Here is a 19506-nt window from a genome sequence, read left to right as displayed (position 1 = left end):
AGTAACCTGAGCACTGCAGACAACAAAATAGAAGGAGAGAAGAAGGGAAGAAAGAAGTAAACCATCACATTCTGTCTTATTCTGGATTAATTGGTATGATTCGGTTCTTATTCTGTTACTCTCCACATACTTACAAGGGTGTTTACTTGCAAATTCAGGCAAAGTCAGTGAGACTGCTGACCTAATACATTTATACAATTGCTTACTATTTTACAGAATAAACATTTTCACTATTCACATGTCCTTTAAATGTGTCCATTGTATAATGGAGGCTGAATTATCAGCCAAGAAACATCAAAATATTAGAATTATCACCCAGAAGTATGGACTGTGTTGAAAACTGGGATTAAAGCTATAGTGTCCACAGTGTTTCAGGTGGATAGTTCATTTTTCTGTTTGGTCCCTTCAACAATGGGATCTTTTAAATGCTCAGAGCTCCAAGGAACAGCTGGTGACACATAAAATTAATAAAACTTTGCTGAGATATTGATGCATTTTAATATCTCTGTGAAATCCTGAGTAGAGTTTAGACACTGCGTTAAAAATTCTTATCTCATAATATTAGAATACAGTGAACAATGAAACAAAACATCAGTAAATTTACAACAGAAAAAAAAAAAGTCTCTTAATGGAGCACTTGCCAAATACAACATGTTGTGAAAAGTCAGACAAACGCTGTTGGATGCTTTAAAAGACTAGAAACACTTTTTTGCCATGAGTAACATTGCATCTACACAAGTGAAACAATACAATTAATCAAATACCTTGAGGAGCTAAACCCAACTCTCATGCATAATTCTGCAAGTTTTTTTTTAAGATTTTTTTTTTAGGCTGGAAGAAGTTTGCATTTTCTCCAGAATCAGCTGCTAGAAGACAGCAAAAAAATAGTACTGATTGGTGAGAAATTTAATAAAATATGTTTCTAAAAAAAACTATTTTTTTAGTGAACTAATGTTGATAACAAGATATATGGGTAAATTTTGAATACAACAAAAAGATGCAGGAATCACTGTTTTAAGCCTGAAAACATTTGCCATCTTTACTTTGTCCTCTTTATTCATGATTTATAAATCACTGCTTACAAAACCCTCTAAGAATCAGATGAAATCCTAGCCTTCCTTCTTGTTGTTGCTTTCTTTGTTGCAATGACTAACTTAGGCTGTGCTTCTGCAAAGGTGCATTTGCAACTCAGCAGCAAGCGCAACCCATCACCCCAAAAGCTCACAAGCCATAGCTCAGAGGTTTAGCAATCCAAGCCATTTATTTCAGCAGTTCAAACCTTGGGGGTTGTAACACATGACCTCCCTTCCAACCTAACCATTCTGCGATTCTGTGTAATAACAGTGAATCAAAGTACCCTTTGTATACATGAGACAAGCACTAAGCACCCGGAAAGTCAGGACAGGTGTGTTTTTTTTAATTTGTCTTCCAGGTGCTGAGTTAAGGAAAGATCACGATCTGTGACTTACTTTCATCTGAACGCAGAGCTGGAGTCAGAACTAAATGAAAACTATTTTGTTATTCTGTTTTTCTCCCTACAAACCTGAGAAAAAAAAATCTAAATTATGTACTGAAATGAAGATAAAAGTGCTTTGAAGAGAAGCTGAAAGGTCTTGTGTTCATCACAAAGCCTTTTGAAACATTTTTTTTTTCTTCTTGAGGAACTACTGACATATCTGAGCAGCTTAAAAACTGGAGCAGTCACCTGGGCTGCATCCCTTCAACTGGTATTTAAAGTAACCAAGTCTGAGATTTGCTGAGGTCAGAGGAGAGTCAGAACTTTCTAAAAAAGATAAATAGCTGTAAGTGGGATGCAACTCCAGTAAGAACTGAATAAATGTGTGACAGAAAAATAGGGAAATACCTAAACCAGTTACTGCCGATTTTTATGGTGACCCGGCTTACAGCACTGGCCTACTGGTCCAACACTCAGCTTCCAAACAAGTATTGAAAAGTTCTAAAATGAGCTTCTTGAGTGCCCTGAGCTCTGGGAAAACAGCACAGGATGAAGTTTCCAAAGCTCAGTCTATTTTATTTTTTTTATCCAAGAGAAAATTAAGGACTTGAGCACGAGGTATTGCCATGTCATTCCGCTCAAAATCTATGAAAGCAAGGCAATTATGACCATTCTGAATCTGTGCAACCTCTCATTTTGGGGAAAAAAATGAAAAGAAAAAAAAAGGTATCTAGCAAAATGCATCACATACTGAGCTTTGTTTAATTGCATAACTACTCCCAGAAACTTTTGGAAAGTACTTATAAAATGAGTGACTCAGAAGAAAATATCTCTAAACTGATGTTCTCAAATTAATTCCCATGCCTGCAGCCCAACATTTACCCCAGGTCCTCTGCACCTTGCTATCAACATTTTTATTTACACCTTACTATTCAATACACAATTTTTCTCATAACTACTGGCAGACAAAGGATTTCCTTTACTGATATTGCCTTTTAATTGTCTCTACACATGACTTTAAGATAGAGAGGGTCACTCTCCTGAGTGGCACTGCTGATTCAATGCATGACTCGCCTGTAAATACACATGGTACAAAACATGGAAATGATGCAAGGATGAACTCAAGTCAGCACAGCTCAATGGTACAGAAGCTTTTGAAATCTGAGTTGCTTCCTAAGCCTGCTGCTAAAACCCACCTCCAGAAAGCTCCACTCCCTGCCACCTCTCCTGGGAGCAAGCCACAGGTGTATAAAACTGTTTGTTTACTTGCAATTAGGAAAGCTATGAGTTAGCACAGACATGCATCCTGCCAGAAACCTTCTCCTTCCTCTTCAAAGTGATCTACAGCAGACTGTGGGAGACCAGAAGGTTGACAAAGAGCTGGGACGGGCAGGAGAAGACACCTGAGAGGGATGGCTCAGGGGAGGAAGGAGCATGGCACAAGCTTCTTTCAAAAGACATTACCATGCCAAAAAGTAGCTCAGAACCAACACCTTTGCACTTTTCAAACAATGTTTCCTTTTTGTAATTACAAGTTAGGGTGATTTTGAGAACAGATTCTGAAAAATAAACTCCTCAGTTTTAAGCAGGTTGAATCACATCAGTTCATACAAAATGAGAAGCACTAGTTTGCTTCGCTTGGGGGAACATGTTTCCAGGGAGAAATGCAGCAGAAACTTGTTTATTGGTGCCGAAGAGCAGTGCCAAAGAGAAGATGGAAAAAATACTGCTGATCGAAGTGCTCTATTTTGAAGAGAGACCAGAAGTGAACATGCAGTTACCACAGGAGCCATTCTGGCTCTGTCCCAATGTAGGCCGCAAAACAAAGGTGGAACCTCTCTAGCCATATCCACTTCTTCTGAATTGCCTATGAGCCACCCGTAGGCAGAACTTAGGTGTCTCAGTGTCCAGTGTGATTAAAATTGACTGTTCTTGGGCACTTAGTCTTTAAAACCTTGAAAATCAATAATTTTTTCACGTGGACAGCAATATTTCCAGGGCACCCAAGCATCGGCTTTCAATGTAAAAACAAAGTAAAAGTGCGTTGGTGGTAAAGCTGGAATCTGGCTTTGCACCAAAAAGTTTTCCCATAATTCAAGGATACACAATAAGGCAAATGCCATTCAAGTCTTTGTGGAGGTCAGATCTAGAAGACCTCATCTAACTCACCTGGGATGCATTGAAATCAACACAAGGCCCACTAGTTAGGTAACTCTCTTTTAAAGCATTGAGGGAAGAGGCAGAGTAGGAGGACAAATACTTATTTAAATGACTGGAAAGCATTAAAAGTGGCATAAGTGATACTTGGTATCATTTACAGCTCTGGTTCCCTTGAGAGCAGGGTGAGAGATAAGAGGAAACAGAAAGGAAAGCAGCATTTCCAAACAGGGAAGCAGGATGTAATAAAGTAACAGTGTGAACCCTGCAGCTAGAGTCTTTCAGAAAACGTAGTGAAAGCTATTCCCCAGCAAATGGCTTAATAACTATTATTGTTATCATAATATAGCTGGAGTGGATTAGATATGGGCATTTTGTAAAATTCCTCACCCTTTTGATTTAAACTGTACCATGTAAGTCCACAAAACAGAGTTTTCTGAATGGCAATGTCATGATTTGATACAACTTCATAGGCAAAGCTTATAAATAATTTAGGAAAATATTCACTCTGCTGGGGAATACCACTTAGCCCTGTTTGGAAAGCATAAGTGAGCTTTCCAGAGTACACAGTACTTGAGCTGCTTCTCTCTGAACAAATAACCTCTCCCTTCACACACATATACACATGCCCTTCCAAATTAATGTTCTTACCTTGTCTTTACTTTCAGAGCCAGAATCCTCAAGTTTGGTCCGAATGACAAAGGGAGTAGATAATCTGAGGAGGACTCGTTCAAATGTGGCACTGATCTTAGGAGAAACTATGTCGAAGCAGTCCTGGAATTTCAGGGTTTTATGAGTGTCACATCTGAGCTGCTTCCTTAGACCTTCTCCAAGCTGAAGAACAAGCATGTTTGGATCAAACATCAGGTGAAAGGGGAATGCTCTGCAGAAGGTGCTGATACTAATCCTCAGGTCTAAGGGGGACTGGGAAGTTCCTGGTGGAAGTGCTTTTGTGATATTTGCATTTTCACGTTCTTTGATAAGGAAAGTCAAACAGCTGCAATTACCTGGGTTTGTCCCCTCTGAACATAGCTTGTCATTAGTGACCTGTTCTACTTCCACTTCCAAGCGGTAAATCTTCTTTGCTGCTGCCTTTATCATTCCCATCATTGCAAACCCCACAATTTGATGTGGGTGAAAGTAATGAAGCATGAGATTGCCATCAGGGAGCTCTTTGCATAGGAAAGAAGGGGATTCCAGGGTGGCCTGTCTTCCAAATGAAGTTCTAATGTGCTCCAGCAAAGCATCAAAGCCATTGAAGAAGTCTTGAAGGGTCCCACCTACTGCTCGAAGAACTCTCTCATTCTCATCAAAGCAGACATTGAAGAATTCCTCCCCAAATTTTTCTTGCATTTCCTCAAACTTCAAACCTATAGGAAAATGAGATACTCACGTCAACAGCATAATATTGCTACCATGTCACATCTTCCCTTTGCTGTCATTTTGCCCAGTATTTTTCCAAGTCATTGAAAATGGCTTTTCCACCGGATATTTGCCTACTCTGTTTTCTGCAGTGGCTAAGAATAACCCTTGGGTGCCTGAAACACACTGCTTCATTCCAGCAGCCGTATTTTCTTGCTATTTTAATTCCTTGTGGTTTCAGCTCCCTGTCCTAGCCAGCTATATGTGAGGTTTATACTTTTACCTGTCTCCTCTTCCCTGATGAAAACCAGAATGTAGTATAATTTCCCTAATTTTTGCGTGTCACAAGCAGTGTATTGTCTGAATGTACCCAGCCAAGGGTGAATAGCTGCCATGGCTGACTTAGATATGGATGAGGCTTCTGCTTTTACAGCCTCTTTCATCACTGCCTCTGAAAGGCATCTAGCTCTTACCAGCTTGAAAAAGAAGCTGCTGGGACTCAGGCCTTTGGTTTTCAATCAAAAGTGCAAAGTCAGGCCTTTGGCTTTCAATAAGTAGCGTAAAGCTGTACAATTCATTCACACTTTAGTAGCTGTTTTTTGTTGGTTTTGTTGTTGTTTTCTGCAGACAGAATACTTTTCTCATTATAGGTACTGGGCGCTGGCAGAAGATACAAAGGAATAATTACTTCTTTTTTGTTGCCTAAAAATGAGAGCAAAGCCTTTCTATTTTAGGCATCTACATTCATCAACCTTCCGAAAAATCCCTGCCCCTTGGAGCTTTCTAAATTGCTATTAGATGGGACAGACCTGTGATAGCTCTAAATGTCACTTCAAGTCTCCATCAGAGAAATTCAAAAGGGTTTGATTTACAGTGGTGATAAGGCTGGTGTTGCACAAGGAGGGGGGAAATATCTGTAATTGAAGTCTCTGGATCTAAATGTGTATCAAATGCTACTCCAGTTTGTTATCTACATTTTTAAAGATAAACTAGAAAAAAAAATAATTTTGAGATGGTTATTAAACATTTTCCTCAGTCTTATTTTAGAAAGGATATGCTATGTTAAGTCTCATCTGATACAATCCCTATATCAAATAACAGAGTTACAAAATTCATCAGGTATGTTTGTGTTGTACTAAGCTGTGATAGAAGAAAAAGAAATATGAATCAACTGCATGTGAATTACAAATATTCAACAAGAGATAAATAATACAGTTCCTCCAGTGTATTGAAATCTAATTTTCAATGTAGTGAACAAGTCAAACACCTTAAAATCAATCCTGAATTCTAACAGAAATGAAGAGTAATTATTTATCTCCAAAGGGCACAGTAGGACCTTTATTTTAATATGTATTCAGCATGCTTTATAACATCAATAAGATCCCAGTGGATCACTAAACTTATCACTTTTTAGATTGCTTGTAGACTTTGCAATTTGGAAGAACAGTTTAATGAGTGACTTTCATGCCCAAGAGGTATAACAGGGGGACAGAAGAAGTCATTCATCTGTTGTTTGCAGACAATAACCTTTGATCATCTCAAGGCAGTGTCTGAACTGCCTATACGCATAGGCATAGTTATAACAATATTTGCGAGGGATTTGAGCATTCCATGGCTTTGCAAACAATCTGCAATTACAGTTTTGCTTGGACCTTCAACATGATTGATAGCAGACTAAAATTCATAAAATTACATATATAAATAGGACAACATGACAGCATGACAAAGCATATTTTATAAAAGAAGTAATAGCAATAATTTGGGAAAGTTCATCTGAATGCCATTACTCATAATCAAATTTGGTCACTAAACTAAGTTATTACAATAATATTCCCAGGATCTTTTATGACCACAGATGGTCAAATCTGCAGCTAAGCCAAAAGTAAGTACCTCTGGTACACAATGCCCCCCTAATATCCTGACTCAGAGGACAGCGTGCCAACTTCTGATTCATTATCACTACATCTGCATAACAGTAGTGTAACATCTTCCTTAAAAATGCTCACTATAACCCAAAAGGAATTAAATTCTAACCCATACCAATAACATTGTCATCACTGAATATTAATAACAAGGAATAAAAAAGTTATGTTCATACGTATACACAAACACATATACATGCTGTTAAATCTTACTGTTCTGTAGAGTGAACTGAATAGCTTTAGAAGTATGTGTGTAAACATGAACAGTCACAAGACTTTAGCAGGGGCACCCAAGGCTTTAAGACTGCTGAGGCCCCAAAAGTATGGGAACATACCTATGTAACATGCCAGATCAATAGTGTAGGTGGAGCTGTCTTTCAAGTATAACATTACAATAAAATCATAACTTGCCCTGGCACCACTGACTGAAAATAGGGTATGCAGAACTGATCACTTGATACCCTGCAGTTCACTGCTACGCATGTAAACCTTGTCTTACTATCATTGAATGGAGTTGTATCCTAGTATTTAGCCTAAGATTTTGTTGATTGTCTTAGACTGGTCTTGTTGTCTGCCCTGGAGGACTGGCTGTTCAATCTGGACGTAACATACTGACTCCAAGCAACATGAATTATCCTATGTCAATGACCTGGCTCGAGGACGTGCCACTACTTTTAAAAACATTTTAGCTCTGAATTCAGTTACACACAGTACCAGCAGAAAATTAGATTAGCTCAGAATAGAAAAATGGATATGCCCAAGCCAGACGAAACTGCTGGTCTGTCTTAGCCAGGAATTTTATCTCTAATAATAGACACTATGAAACACTGAGAAGATTAAACAAAGTCAAACCACCTTCTAAAACAAACAAGTATAACCTACCAATTGGGGAAGTTTCTCCCTAAGCCTCTCCAATTGGAGGTAAATTTTTGCCTGAAGGATGATGATTTTTTTAAAAATCAAAACCTTTATTTAAATTCCTATTATACAAGAAAACACAAACTATTTTTTTCTGTTTGCTCTTGGTTTCAGTGTTGTGCTTGTATGAAGTTGCACTAAATACTTTATCTGTATTTTCAGTGAAGCAATCCTGACTCTTCTATTGGAAAAAATGATGAATAGAAGCACAGACATACCTTACATAAAACATTAACTCTAGATATCTTTCATCATAACTTTTTATTTGGTACAATAAAAATGATCCTAATCTTTTGAGTATCTTCTGTGTATTTTCCCCCCCACCCCTTTCTCTGTACTGACTGGATAGGCTTAGCTACAAGAAACGATAGAAATGATCATCATTACGAAGAGAGAAAACGTCAGAGTACACCAGGCTGCTATGCAGCTGCTCAGAAATATTGTCCAGCAGTGCCTGGTATCAGACGCTACAGAAAAAAAAAAAAAAAAAAAAAAAAAAAGTGAAACCTGCTGAAAGATCATGAACAAACATGTTTTTGAGGAAGCTTCTCCCTTCCTGTTACAGTAAATATTTGTCTTAGTGAAAAGGAGGGAGCTACTAGGTCAAGAGATAATTTTATCTGTTATAGAAGATCCCACTTTTTAAGAAAAATCCACAGAATTCATTGTCTCTACAGTGCATGCTTTACTATGTTTGGAGACTTCCGTAAGCTAATTGTGATCTTTAAAAATTAAATCATTAAAAAATGAATCATACATTCAGTATGATTTCCATTTCCAACATATTCAGTATTTCCTGATTTTTTTTCTTTTATTTTAAGAAAAGACAAATAAAATTTTCAAAATAATCTTCTTTATAACCTTCAAGTTATCCGTCTGCATAAACAGTCTAATCTTTTTACCCTTCTCACATGATATTCTTTCTGTGCATCTTCATTTTGTTTTCATTTAAAGTTTGCAGGTGGGTAATTCACATTGAAGATGGCCCTGTAAATGTGAGTCAACTTTCCATTCATCAAAATGGAAAGTATTTTTCAGTATGATTTACTATCCCTTTCTGAAAAGCTAGTATTTTCATTCTTTCTTTTTCACTCTGGCATTCTAATTAAATATATATATATTCAGCTACCCAGAAAAAAATATATTGGTTTGAGATTTGTGTGTGTGCCCAGCACTTCCAATTACAGAGGCCACTGCACTTCTATATTGCCTTGTGGGTGGCCCCCATCAACACAGATAGGGCTTCCTAATGGGTGCAAGCCTGCAATCATTAAGTAAGCAAAAAAATAATAAAATAAAATAAAATAAAATAAAATAAAATAAAATAAAATAAAATAAAATAAAATAAAATAAAAGTCTCTTTTATTTTCACCAAGACACTTAATAGTAGTGATACAAAATAAACCAAAATTCATCCCATTACTCTCTTCTGTTTCCCAGCTGAAGCCATTTGGTCTTATGTTGAGCTTCTGCTATTTACCAGCCTTCTACTGGTATACTCAATGAAATTCTACGAATTCTTCAGTCTAATTTACTTTCCTCTTTGAAAGTGATCTACTGTGTTCCTACCACTTAAACCACTTCTACAAGAGGACAAATCATATTCTGAACTTTAATACTTTTTTTTTTCCATAGCAGTTTCTTTTTTGTTGCTTTCTCTTAAAATGCCATTTTTTACTCTAGCCCGTAGTGGAGAGAAATTAAATATACACTTTTTAGAAGGAAATTAAAAGGCAAAGCAACTTTAGAATGAAGGCACAGCTATGGTCCCCTATTACAAACTATTTTTAGACCCATGATAAAAGTTCTAAAAGTCTGTTGTTATCCTTTGAAAATGTGTCTCAAAGGTGGTTTATTAGATGATCTTTAAGGTCCCTTCCAATCCAAACCATTCTATGATTCTATGGCTCTATGACACTTAGAGAAAAGATCTTATAGTTGTGAGCCAGATCAAAAATGACCAAAGTCTTTAAGCATAGGATCAAAGCAGAAATTAAGTATTCCACTGAACTGGAGCAAAAATAGATGACTTCATCCCAGGGTACCATGCTAGTAAAAGGTCCTTCTTCATTTTCTTTTCAGTAGTTCCTGTAAACTGTGAAGTCACAACAAGGAACTAATGCCAAGGAACTAATGTAGTATATCTAAGCAATTTGTACATTACTGTCTGGAGAAATTAGATAGAAATCTGTTCCCATAAAGGAAATCACAAATCATAGTCTCTTCAGAAACAAATAGAAGATGAATGATGTGATAAAAATGTCAAAGTAATCAATTCCATTGCAGTCCACACAGAAGCAATTACAAGACATCCAACTATTCCTTAAGGTAAATCATGAAGACAATGGTTGTGAAGTGGACAGCATCTGAAAGCTTTGGCATAGAATAATACCCTTTTCCTGGGATACCCATTAAGAATATATAAATGTCAAATATTAAGGGGATAGAACAATTCAAAGTGAAAGTCCAGAACTCATACTGTGGACAAAAGCAGAATCTGCCACCTTTAATTATAGAAAAAAAAAAAAAAAAAAAAAAAAAAAAAAAAAACCTAATGTTTTTGGATTAGCAGATTTTTGGCATGAATATAATCTTTTCTTTAAACAGTCTTTTGGACAGAAAGCCAGGTGGCAGTTTAGGATTCCAAGGTATAATTTAAAGACAGTAGGAAAAGCAGCATTTATTTTCTCAATAAAAAAGGCTTTGATGTGTACAGGCTAATGCTGAAGGTACATTAGATGGATCATTTGGCTTGTAAGTGAGCCTAGTACCAGTATGTAATTACTGTAGAAAGGGCTTTGATCTTACTTGATTATCATGATGAATTTATGTCATTCTAGGAAGCCAGACAGTATTTTTCATACTACCGTTTTAGTGCTTTTATATAAACACAATAACATCATCTTATGCCTTTACGTATGCCTTTGACACAACTGTAAAATTTGTACTACACTTCTCTTACAACACCATACAGAGCCCACATCTTACATTTCATAAAATAAAAATGAGAATTATTGTGAAAAAATATTCTTCACACTTATAATACTTGCTTAATCCAATTTTTAATGAGGCGTTTTCTTTCTTTGTTAAACTCAGGTTCTTCTCTAATAAATTATGCTTAGAAATATCATTATAATTACCACCTCTCGGTGACATTCTAATCACCTGTACTCAGGCTATGTGTAAAAGATTCTGCTCCAAACTACTGACACAAGAAGCTCAGCTGAGCTAAAAAGAACAGGCAATGTTGTTTTGTGGGTTTTTTTCCACTATCCAGCACTTTCAGTAGCAGCCAATCCTGCAGGCAAAAGCAAGCTGTCTGAAGCAAGACAATCATCATTTGATACCCCCCATCTCGAACTGGAAACTTCACTACTTCGATTTGCACACAGTATATCTAAAGAAAATTGCAGTCAGTATGTTGATGATTCCTAAAAGTAAGGCAGAACCATTTTGTTTCATGTTAACTCTAGAGATCAAATAGCAATAAAAAATGAGTTTTAAATTTGCTTTTGCATTAAATATATATGTAATTGAATCCACATAGGGAGCAGAACTTCATTTCTTGGAAAGAATAAAATTGCCATGAAATCTAAAAACATTTCCTGTGAAATGCAAAATTGTTTTTCATAGTTATTCACATATATAAAGGGATCAATTCAGCTGATTAAATATATAAATCCAGTGCTACTTGAGACTTCATAAGGCGTCCAAGACATCTACAAAAGGACTGATAGATAGTTACTTCTGCCAGGATATAGGACTTAAATAAGACCTGCACATTTTTGAGGGCTTGACAGAGGCCACACCAGATACCCCACAGCAGCTAAAATAACAGCAAACTCCTACAGTTAGTCAATGAGTCATGCCCAAAATGTCCTCTACTTTATAAATAGACTTCTACAAGATATTAATGTACATCATATCTTGAAACTGCTCACTATCTACTGCTAGTTCATCTGCTTTGTAACAATAAATAGTTCTGGTTTGAGAGTGGGAAGTCTAAGGCCATTTGATATAAATATTTGTTCTTTCCTAATTTAGATGTATTCATCTCAGTTTTAAAATCACATAAATTATGTGATTTTTGTTTAGACTACTTTTCCACTGACAGTGTAGTGTGACATCTGCTAAATAATAGGAGCCCTGTGTGTATAGCTTAGAACCCCCCAAAGGATGGAGTTCCAAGTATTATTAAAATCCATTAGTATTGCCAGTCCTCTGGGCCATGTAACGTTTCCTTTTACACCATTTGTAAACCAACCACTTTAATTATAAATAAGGCTGTGTATCCTAAATTAGTTGCATTTTAATGACTATCTGCACTTCTTAGTTGAAAGCAAATGGAAACTGATACTAATTTATGTACCTTAAATATATAAGCATTTACAGTTTTCAGGCACCTGCTGAGCAGTCACTGTGCCAAACCCTTCTCCATCTTGCAATCCCAGAAAGGAGCACAGACTAGGAGAAGAACTAACTGAGAGCAGCCCCGCAGAGAAGGACTTGGGGGTTCTGGTGGACGAAAGGCTCTACATGAGCCAGCAGTATGCACTTGCAGCCCAGAAGGCCAACACCATCCTGGGCTGCATCAACAGAGGAGTGGCCAGCAGGTGGAGCGAGGGGATTGTCCCCCTCTGCTCCGCCCTTGTGAGGCCCCACCTGGAGTGCTGCGTCCAGGTCTGGGGCCCCCAGCACAAGAAGGATGTGGGGCTTTTAGAGCGAGTCTAGAGGAGGGCCATGAAGATGATCAGAGGGCTGGAGCACCTCTCCTGTGAAGAAAGGCTGAGAGAGCTGGGGCTGTTCAGCCTGGAGAAGAGAAGGCTCAGGGGAGACCTCATTGCGGCCTTTCATTACTTAAAGGGGGCTTATAAAAAAGATGGAGAGCAACTCTTTGCTTGGGCAGACTAAAGACAGGAATGGTTTAAAACTGAAAGAGGGGAGATTTAGATTAGAAAGAAAGAAATTCTTCACTGTGAGGGTGGTGAGGCACTGGCACAGGTTGCCCAGAGAGGTTGTGGATGTCCCATTCCTGGAAGTGTTCAAGGCCACATTGGAAGGGGCTTTGAGCAACCTGGTTTGGTGGGGGGTGTCCCTGCCAATGGCAGGGGGGTTGGAGTGAGATGATTTTTAAGGTCTCTTCCAACCCAAACCATTCTGTGATTCTATGATTCTATTATCGTTTCCAGTTACATCATCTGGTCTAATCTCACTGTAGGCTGAGATCTGCCCTGGCATCTCCTTTTCAATGTATTTCTTTTCTCCTCAAATGTATCATTTCTCAGCAATGACAAACCATTATTATTAAATAGTTACCAGGAATATCTAGAATTTATTTCTTTGTAACAAGAAAATATGGGTAAAAGCTGAAACTTTCTTAGTTTCAGATACAAAGATCTTCAATTTTGACAAATTGAACAGAAGAACAAAAGACTTTTATAGAATTATGTCCTTTGCACTAAGGAACAGACCTGCCAGATGTATTTAGGGATGAAGTGATTCACTCATTATAAAGCTGCCTACAGCACCTATCTTCTTTGGTGGTGACATGCAAATTTCACCCAGAGAAAGAGCTCTCTAAACCCCTGCACCAACAACAGATTCCACCTCTTCATCAGTGTCTTGGGGCTGAATGATTTATCTACCTGATGGGACAGGGCTCTGGGGTAGGATTTCACATACATCACTGGGACATCTGTGAATCCTTGCCTCCATGGCATGTCATACTCCAAATGGAAGATGCCCAAAAAGATATTCACTTAGAAATGACAGAGGAGCCAGGTCTTCACACCACTCTCAGGAGCAAAACCAAGAGGGAGAGCATTATAATTAACCTATAAGTTAAAAATGTCTAACAGGAAAAAATTTTGCTATACATTTAAGTCTATGCATGGAGCTGACGTAGCTGTCATTGATTTACGCTGTGCATTTTTTAAGGAAAATTAGGTTATTGTTCTAAGAGTTTAGAAGCTAAATTTTTATAATAGATGAAAAAGAATTGTTTTGCATAAATTAATATATTGAATAAAAGAAAAGGAAGACTGTTTTTCTGTATCTTAACCAATTAAAAGGTGAATAGCTGCAATTATTTCTCCAGGCCTCCTTGTTGAAACAACTATCTGATACTAGTGCATTTTTAACTTCAGGCTCTGTGCCCAAGGTGTTGCAAAAGTGTTAATTATGCAGTATATATAGCACAGTGCTGCAGTACATACAATGTAGATACTGTACTCTAATATGCAAATAGACTTTAAAGACAACATTTCTTCCGTGTCATTAAGGACTGGGTATGAACGTCTACTTCCACTTTGTAAACTTTGCACAAGATGGCAAATTTTTATAGATATTTATGCATTTAGGTTACTTTCTATTAGCTTTAATATCAAAAGTTATGACAGATTATACAGTTCCTGCAAAGAGGCTCCAAAGGAAATACTGGTGGTATTTAAAGGAAAACAGGTAAGTCCCTCCATGAAACTCCCCTTCGCTTTGTGAAGGCTTGAAATAAGAGTGTAGTTCATGTCCACAAAGACTGCATTAATTGCGTGCAGTGTTTGCAAAGAGTGCTTCAGGGATATGAGGTGAAGGCTGTTGTATCTAGTTTGTGCAATTGGGATGTTCAATAATATTGTGATATACCAGAACTACACAATGGGGATGAAAAATGAAAAAAATGGGCATTTTTCTCTTGCTTCACAAAGCTCTGTAACACATACCTGCTTAGAATATCTGTCCAACAGATAAGCAGAAGACAGGTCAGGAAGGATTTCTATCACAACAAAAATTCCCTACATAAATTCTTAAGTAGGAATTATACAGACTAACTACTAAAAACATTTTCATCCTTATTTTCCTGTGTCCAAAGTTTCAATCTGCAGCTCCATGAAAGTCCTCTGCTGTTCTCTGACTAGCTGCAATAAGTCCAAATGCATGCTGCACTCTCACTTGAAATAAAATTATTTTAAATTATGGGGATAAAAACAGTCCCAAACAAGATTTGGCCATCATTGCTTAAAATGCTGAATGTACAAATGGTATGAAAACATCTTTGCTTTGAGAACGTTAAAATCTAACCAGCACTGACATATGGTTTAAAGGATTAAAAAGAAATTGTTATCTCCACTATACAGATGGGAAATTGAGGCACAGAAAGAATAAAAACTTGCCTAAGGTCAAACAAGAAATCTCTTTGGATACACTCTTTCTCTCTAACGTACCTCAGTGTAAATTTATAGTCACTTAATATAGAAATGCAGTAGTCATCCAGATAATATACTTCATCATAGGAATCTTTTTCTTATCATTATTTCTGAATTAATTTCAGACTAACAGCACAAATCTGCTCAGAACAGCGTACAGCTAGCCTCCTAAAGGCATTATCTGAGTCAACAGGATAAAACATACCAGCATTTATTCTTTGAAATATACTATTTCAGACTAGAAACTTTATAATGGCCCCCTTTAAAGACTAGGATTTCTCTTCTCTTTTTGCCCAGCTTCCAATATATTTATATTTGTTTTTCCTTTGGATGATATGCTTATGGAGGTCACTGAAAAAACTACACATGCACCAATTAATTAAAGCAGAGCTTGTCATAAAGCTGTCCGGACTATTTTGAAAAGGATACAGAATTAAATATTCCAGCCACGGAAGCTGTCACCACAAAGGAAAGCTGTGTCATTGATCTGATATCAAACATGGTTTACAGTTTTTGAGCATGATGGACTTGGCTCCCTTAATTGCAGTGGATTAAAGCAGAAAGACTTCTATTGATGTCTATGGACTTGTAGCAGGAATAACTTACCAAGGAGACAAGAATCAGGCTCATCCACTGCAGGAAGATAGTGTCACACTTTAGTGACGACTTGACAGGAGAAAAATTCCAGTATTCATGCATGATAAACCACACACATCACACTGAGTGTACAGCATGCAGTCAGTACTGTGCTGTGAGCAGTGTAAGCACCAGGACCATGGTGCGAAGCATCTGCTCACAGTCTTCCAGGCTTACTAATGACTTCAGCCTTCACTGTCTTCTGATGAATAAGGAATGCTAAATGACTATTTTAGAGGCAGTTAGAGGGTCAGGAGAGGTGATTCATGTTGAAATTATCTAAGGCAAGAGATCATGAAGTTGCTGCCAAGCACCTTTAAGAAAACACCTCCTTGCTGCCCTAGACAGCAAATCCCTGTTACCACTCATATAAATAAATCGAAAGCCAGATTTGGTTCAACAGATTCACTAGCTGCTGTCACAGTCAGAGTCATTCTTGTCTCCAGTCTCAGGAATGCCAGTTGCTCCAATTTCACATCTACGTGGTTATGTTCTTCTTACATAGAAAAATCTCTTACTAATCCTTATTCAACCAAAAGAATAACGTGAGAATTAATTATGCAGCCTCCATTAACTGTTTACTGTTGTGATAGGAGCTAACAATTAAAACGAGGAAGCTGGTTTTACTGCTCATTTCCTTATGTTCTTGTCCCATATAAGGGAGAAGGAAAGTATTGCTTTTAAATTATGTTAGTGCTTTGCTCACAGAGGGTTTTTTTTTTGTTTTTTTTTTTGTTTTTTTTAATTTGAACTCAAATTTGGTCTTTAAAATGTGAGGTTTTCCAAGAGTAAATCTCTATGAACTTATTTTCAACAAAATCAATTTTAATAATTCCCCAAGACAGTAATGCCTAGTTCCTACTCCTACACTGTGATTCAGTCTGTTCTGTCCCTGACATGCATAGACTGTGAGAAAACCACTGAAAAACCAGGCTGAACATCACTCAGTGATGCTAAGGGACCACAACTAACATATTGATTTAAAAGCATTCTAAAGACAAAAACATATTCATAACTATTTTTAGAACACTGTTTTGCTTCATGGTGCTGTGAGTACTGAATATCTAATTTGTCAGGTTTTATCAATAGCATTAATACATAAATGGTGTTACGAAAAGTCATTATTTTGTATTAGTCCTGCCTTATCACTCACAGCGCTTGTTTCTGAGAGTTAGCTTTGAGTTATTAAAAAATGCAAACAAAATATTCTATAACTAATACTGGATATATTTACAATTTAATGTGTTCTTAATTCTCTCAGTGACCCAAAAGTGGAAAGTGCCAAGCACAGCCTCTTCCCATGGCTTTGATCAGCAGCAAAAGGCACTCAGAACCTCCCTGACAGTCCTTAGCATCTTGCAGGATAAGGCACTTGACAAAGGAAAAAGCACTTTGACCAACAGGAAAGCAGAGTCATCTCTAAACTAGAATATGTTAGGTGTTTCACAGAGTGTACCAAGTCTGATTAACAGTTTGAGATAGAAAAGATAGACATGCAAATCATATACAAATACAAAATCCAGAAGGATTTTTTCTGTCAGTAGTACATGGTGGTCCAGACTTTCTGTGGGCAGAATATGACCTAGAGTATTCACCTGACAATGAAGGTATATCACATCTTTAATTATCATACAAGCTCAGACTTCAGTCCTGTGCATCACTGAAGAAAGACTCTCCAGTTGCACAATGCCATAAAAATTCTGCAGGTTTATCCTGTATATTACCAGGTCAGAGGAAACCTACAATGAACCAAAATGTCATCTTTTGCACCTTCCACCCTAATTTCAGCAGCTTACTGAGGCCTCCAATGAAAAAGCAAATAGAGTTTAGACATTATAAGTACTGTCCCAAGTGTTCTGAGTGCTATATAAAAGTTCAGAAAAAAAGCTCAGTACTCAACTAGCAAAAATGTCATCATGGTATCAGCAGCTGCTTCCTATTAGCTGTGTGTTGGGCCAGAATCAGAAAAGTTTTCAAGCTGGGAGAGATCCCAGAAGTTACCAGGTCATTCAGACCAGGTTGCTCAGGGCTTCACCCAGTTGTGGTTAAAAATCTCCAAGGGCAGAGGCTGCACAACCTCTCTGGGCAACCTGTGCCACTCCCTGACGGTCTTCATGGGGAAGAATAGTCAGTCTGTCCATCTCCAGTTTTAATCTAGGCCATTGTCTCTCACTCTGCACCACTGTGAAGACCCTGGCTGTTTCCCCTACAACCTTGTAGGCTACAGAGGTTTCAAACACCATCTCTGCTCCAGGCTGAACAAGCCCAGCTCCCCCAGCCTCACAAGGTAGGTGCTCCATGCTTCACCATCTCAAGGGCCTCAACTGAACTCCCTCAGTTTATTAACTTACCCATGTTTATGGGCTCCCAGATTTTGTAATGCAGATGTGGTCTAACATGTTCTGAGTAGAGGGGGGCAAGCACTCATCTCAATCTGTATCTCTGCCCCTGTTCACACAGCCTAGGCTGCCATTGGCCATCATTGTTGCCAGGACTCACTGCTGGACTTACTATCAGGACTCACTTGCTGCCCATCAGGACCCCCAGGGCTTTGTTTGCAGAGAAGGATCATCAACAACTCTCCATTTCAGACTCCCATGAAAGCAGTGGATGACAAATGACACTAGACAGCAGTGGGCACAGACAGCTACAACAGCTCAGCCACTGTGTTGCAAATGGGTGAGTTACTTGACCTCCGGACTGAGCCCAAACACACATAATGCTGATAAACTCACATCAACCAACAACATGACCAAGATTGGTATTACTTTCTTGGTAGTAGATGGCATGATTGTATATAATTCATATATAAGACCACTTCATGTCTTAAAACATAATGAAAATTTTATTGTCGATTGCTGCAGTCCTGGAAGTAGCGCTGTGTAACATTGGCTTTTCTACTTTGCAAATGACTATCACAAATAAATCAGGAATTTCTGCTTTCAAACAATTAACTTTAAAAGCAGTTACTACTTTTCCTCCTTACAGATCCCTGTAAAATATAGATAAATGCCTAATGGTTAAAGCTTGAGCTGTAAAGTTTACTCTAAAACAAGGAAGATGATCAGTTTCATAGAACTAAAACAGTTAAAACAACCCCAATCAAAATTTAAGTTCTCAGTGTTGAGCTCTGCATTTTTTTTTATTTTTTTTTTTTGTCTTTCTTGGTAGATTTGTATCAGCAACACAGGTCTGACTGAAAACCAGTAAAACTTAGTAACAACTAGGGAAGAAGAGTTATTTGGGTATATAATAAGTGTGAATGCAAATAGCCAGCCATTTAGTTTTGACACCACAATTTGAAAGCACAAGTACTTGTTTCATTAGCTCCTGTATACAACTCACCAGCACTGCTAAATGAAGCCTTGACACCTGACTGGAGCTATCAGCACAAAACAGGTGGCTTCCTGTGACACTACAGAGGGAAGCTAAGGCTCCCCAGGTAATTTTCAGGAGTTTGCTGTGTATTGTTGGTGCACCCTAGTAAGACAGTTGCATTTCAGTGATGGATGACACCATCTTGACATGCAACATTTCTAAAAGTTTCTTGCAGCAAGCATTCTTCAGTGTGAATGTCAGTTTCCAAAATGTTTCATGTCATCCTGCTCTGTGTTTCTCAGGACCTCTACACATCAGGTCCATAGACCCTAAGAGCATCTGTTGTTCTTAAATCACTGGATCTTAAAACACTTTTTGAAATAATTCCAAGACCCAGGCCTGGACAGATGCAAATTCACTTCAGCTCAAACCCTGTGAAACCTCCCCAATCACTGACATCAACCCGAGTTGATGCATCTTCACTGAATGCACCTCCACTGAAAAATCAGTCTGTGTTGTCTCAAAGGTAGAAAATATG

The 19506-nt window shown here is 37.8% G+C and overlaps 1 protein-coding gene across 1 annotated transcript in view; it reads right to left on the bottom strand.

The window, feature by feature from the left end:
* GUCY1A2 (guanylate cyclase 1 soluble subunit alpha 2) overlaps positions 1-19506 on the bottom strand; it is a 161157-nt gene that overhangs the window by 121505 nt on the left and 20146 nt on the right. The window contains exon 4 of the mRNA XM_040544124.1: positions 4265-4983. Within this exon, the coding sequence (XP_040400058.1) occupies positions 4265-4983 (719 nt within the window). The remainder of the gene's footprint in view (positions 1-4264; positions 4984-19506) is intronic.

The sequence above is a fragment of the Cygnus olor genome, chromosome 1 (assembly GCF_009769625.2).
Source record: "Cygnus olor isolate bCygOlo1 chromosome 1, bCygOlo1.pri.v2, whole genome shotgun sequence".
Lineage (NCBI taxonomy): Eukaryota > Metazoa > Chordata > Aves > Anseriformes > Anatidae > Cygnus > Cygnus olor.
The sequence above is the reverse complement of the archived record's forward strand: the minus strand, read 5'-3'. Positions and strand labels throughout refer to the sequence as shown.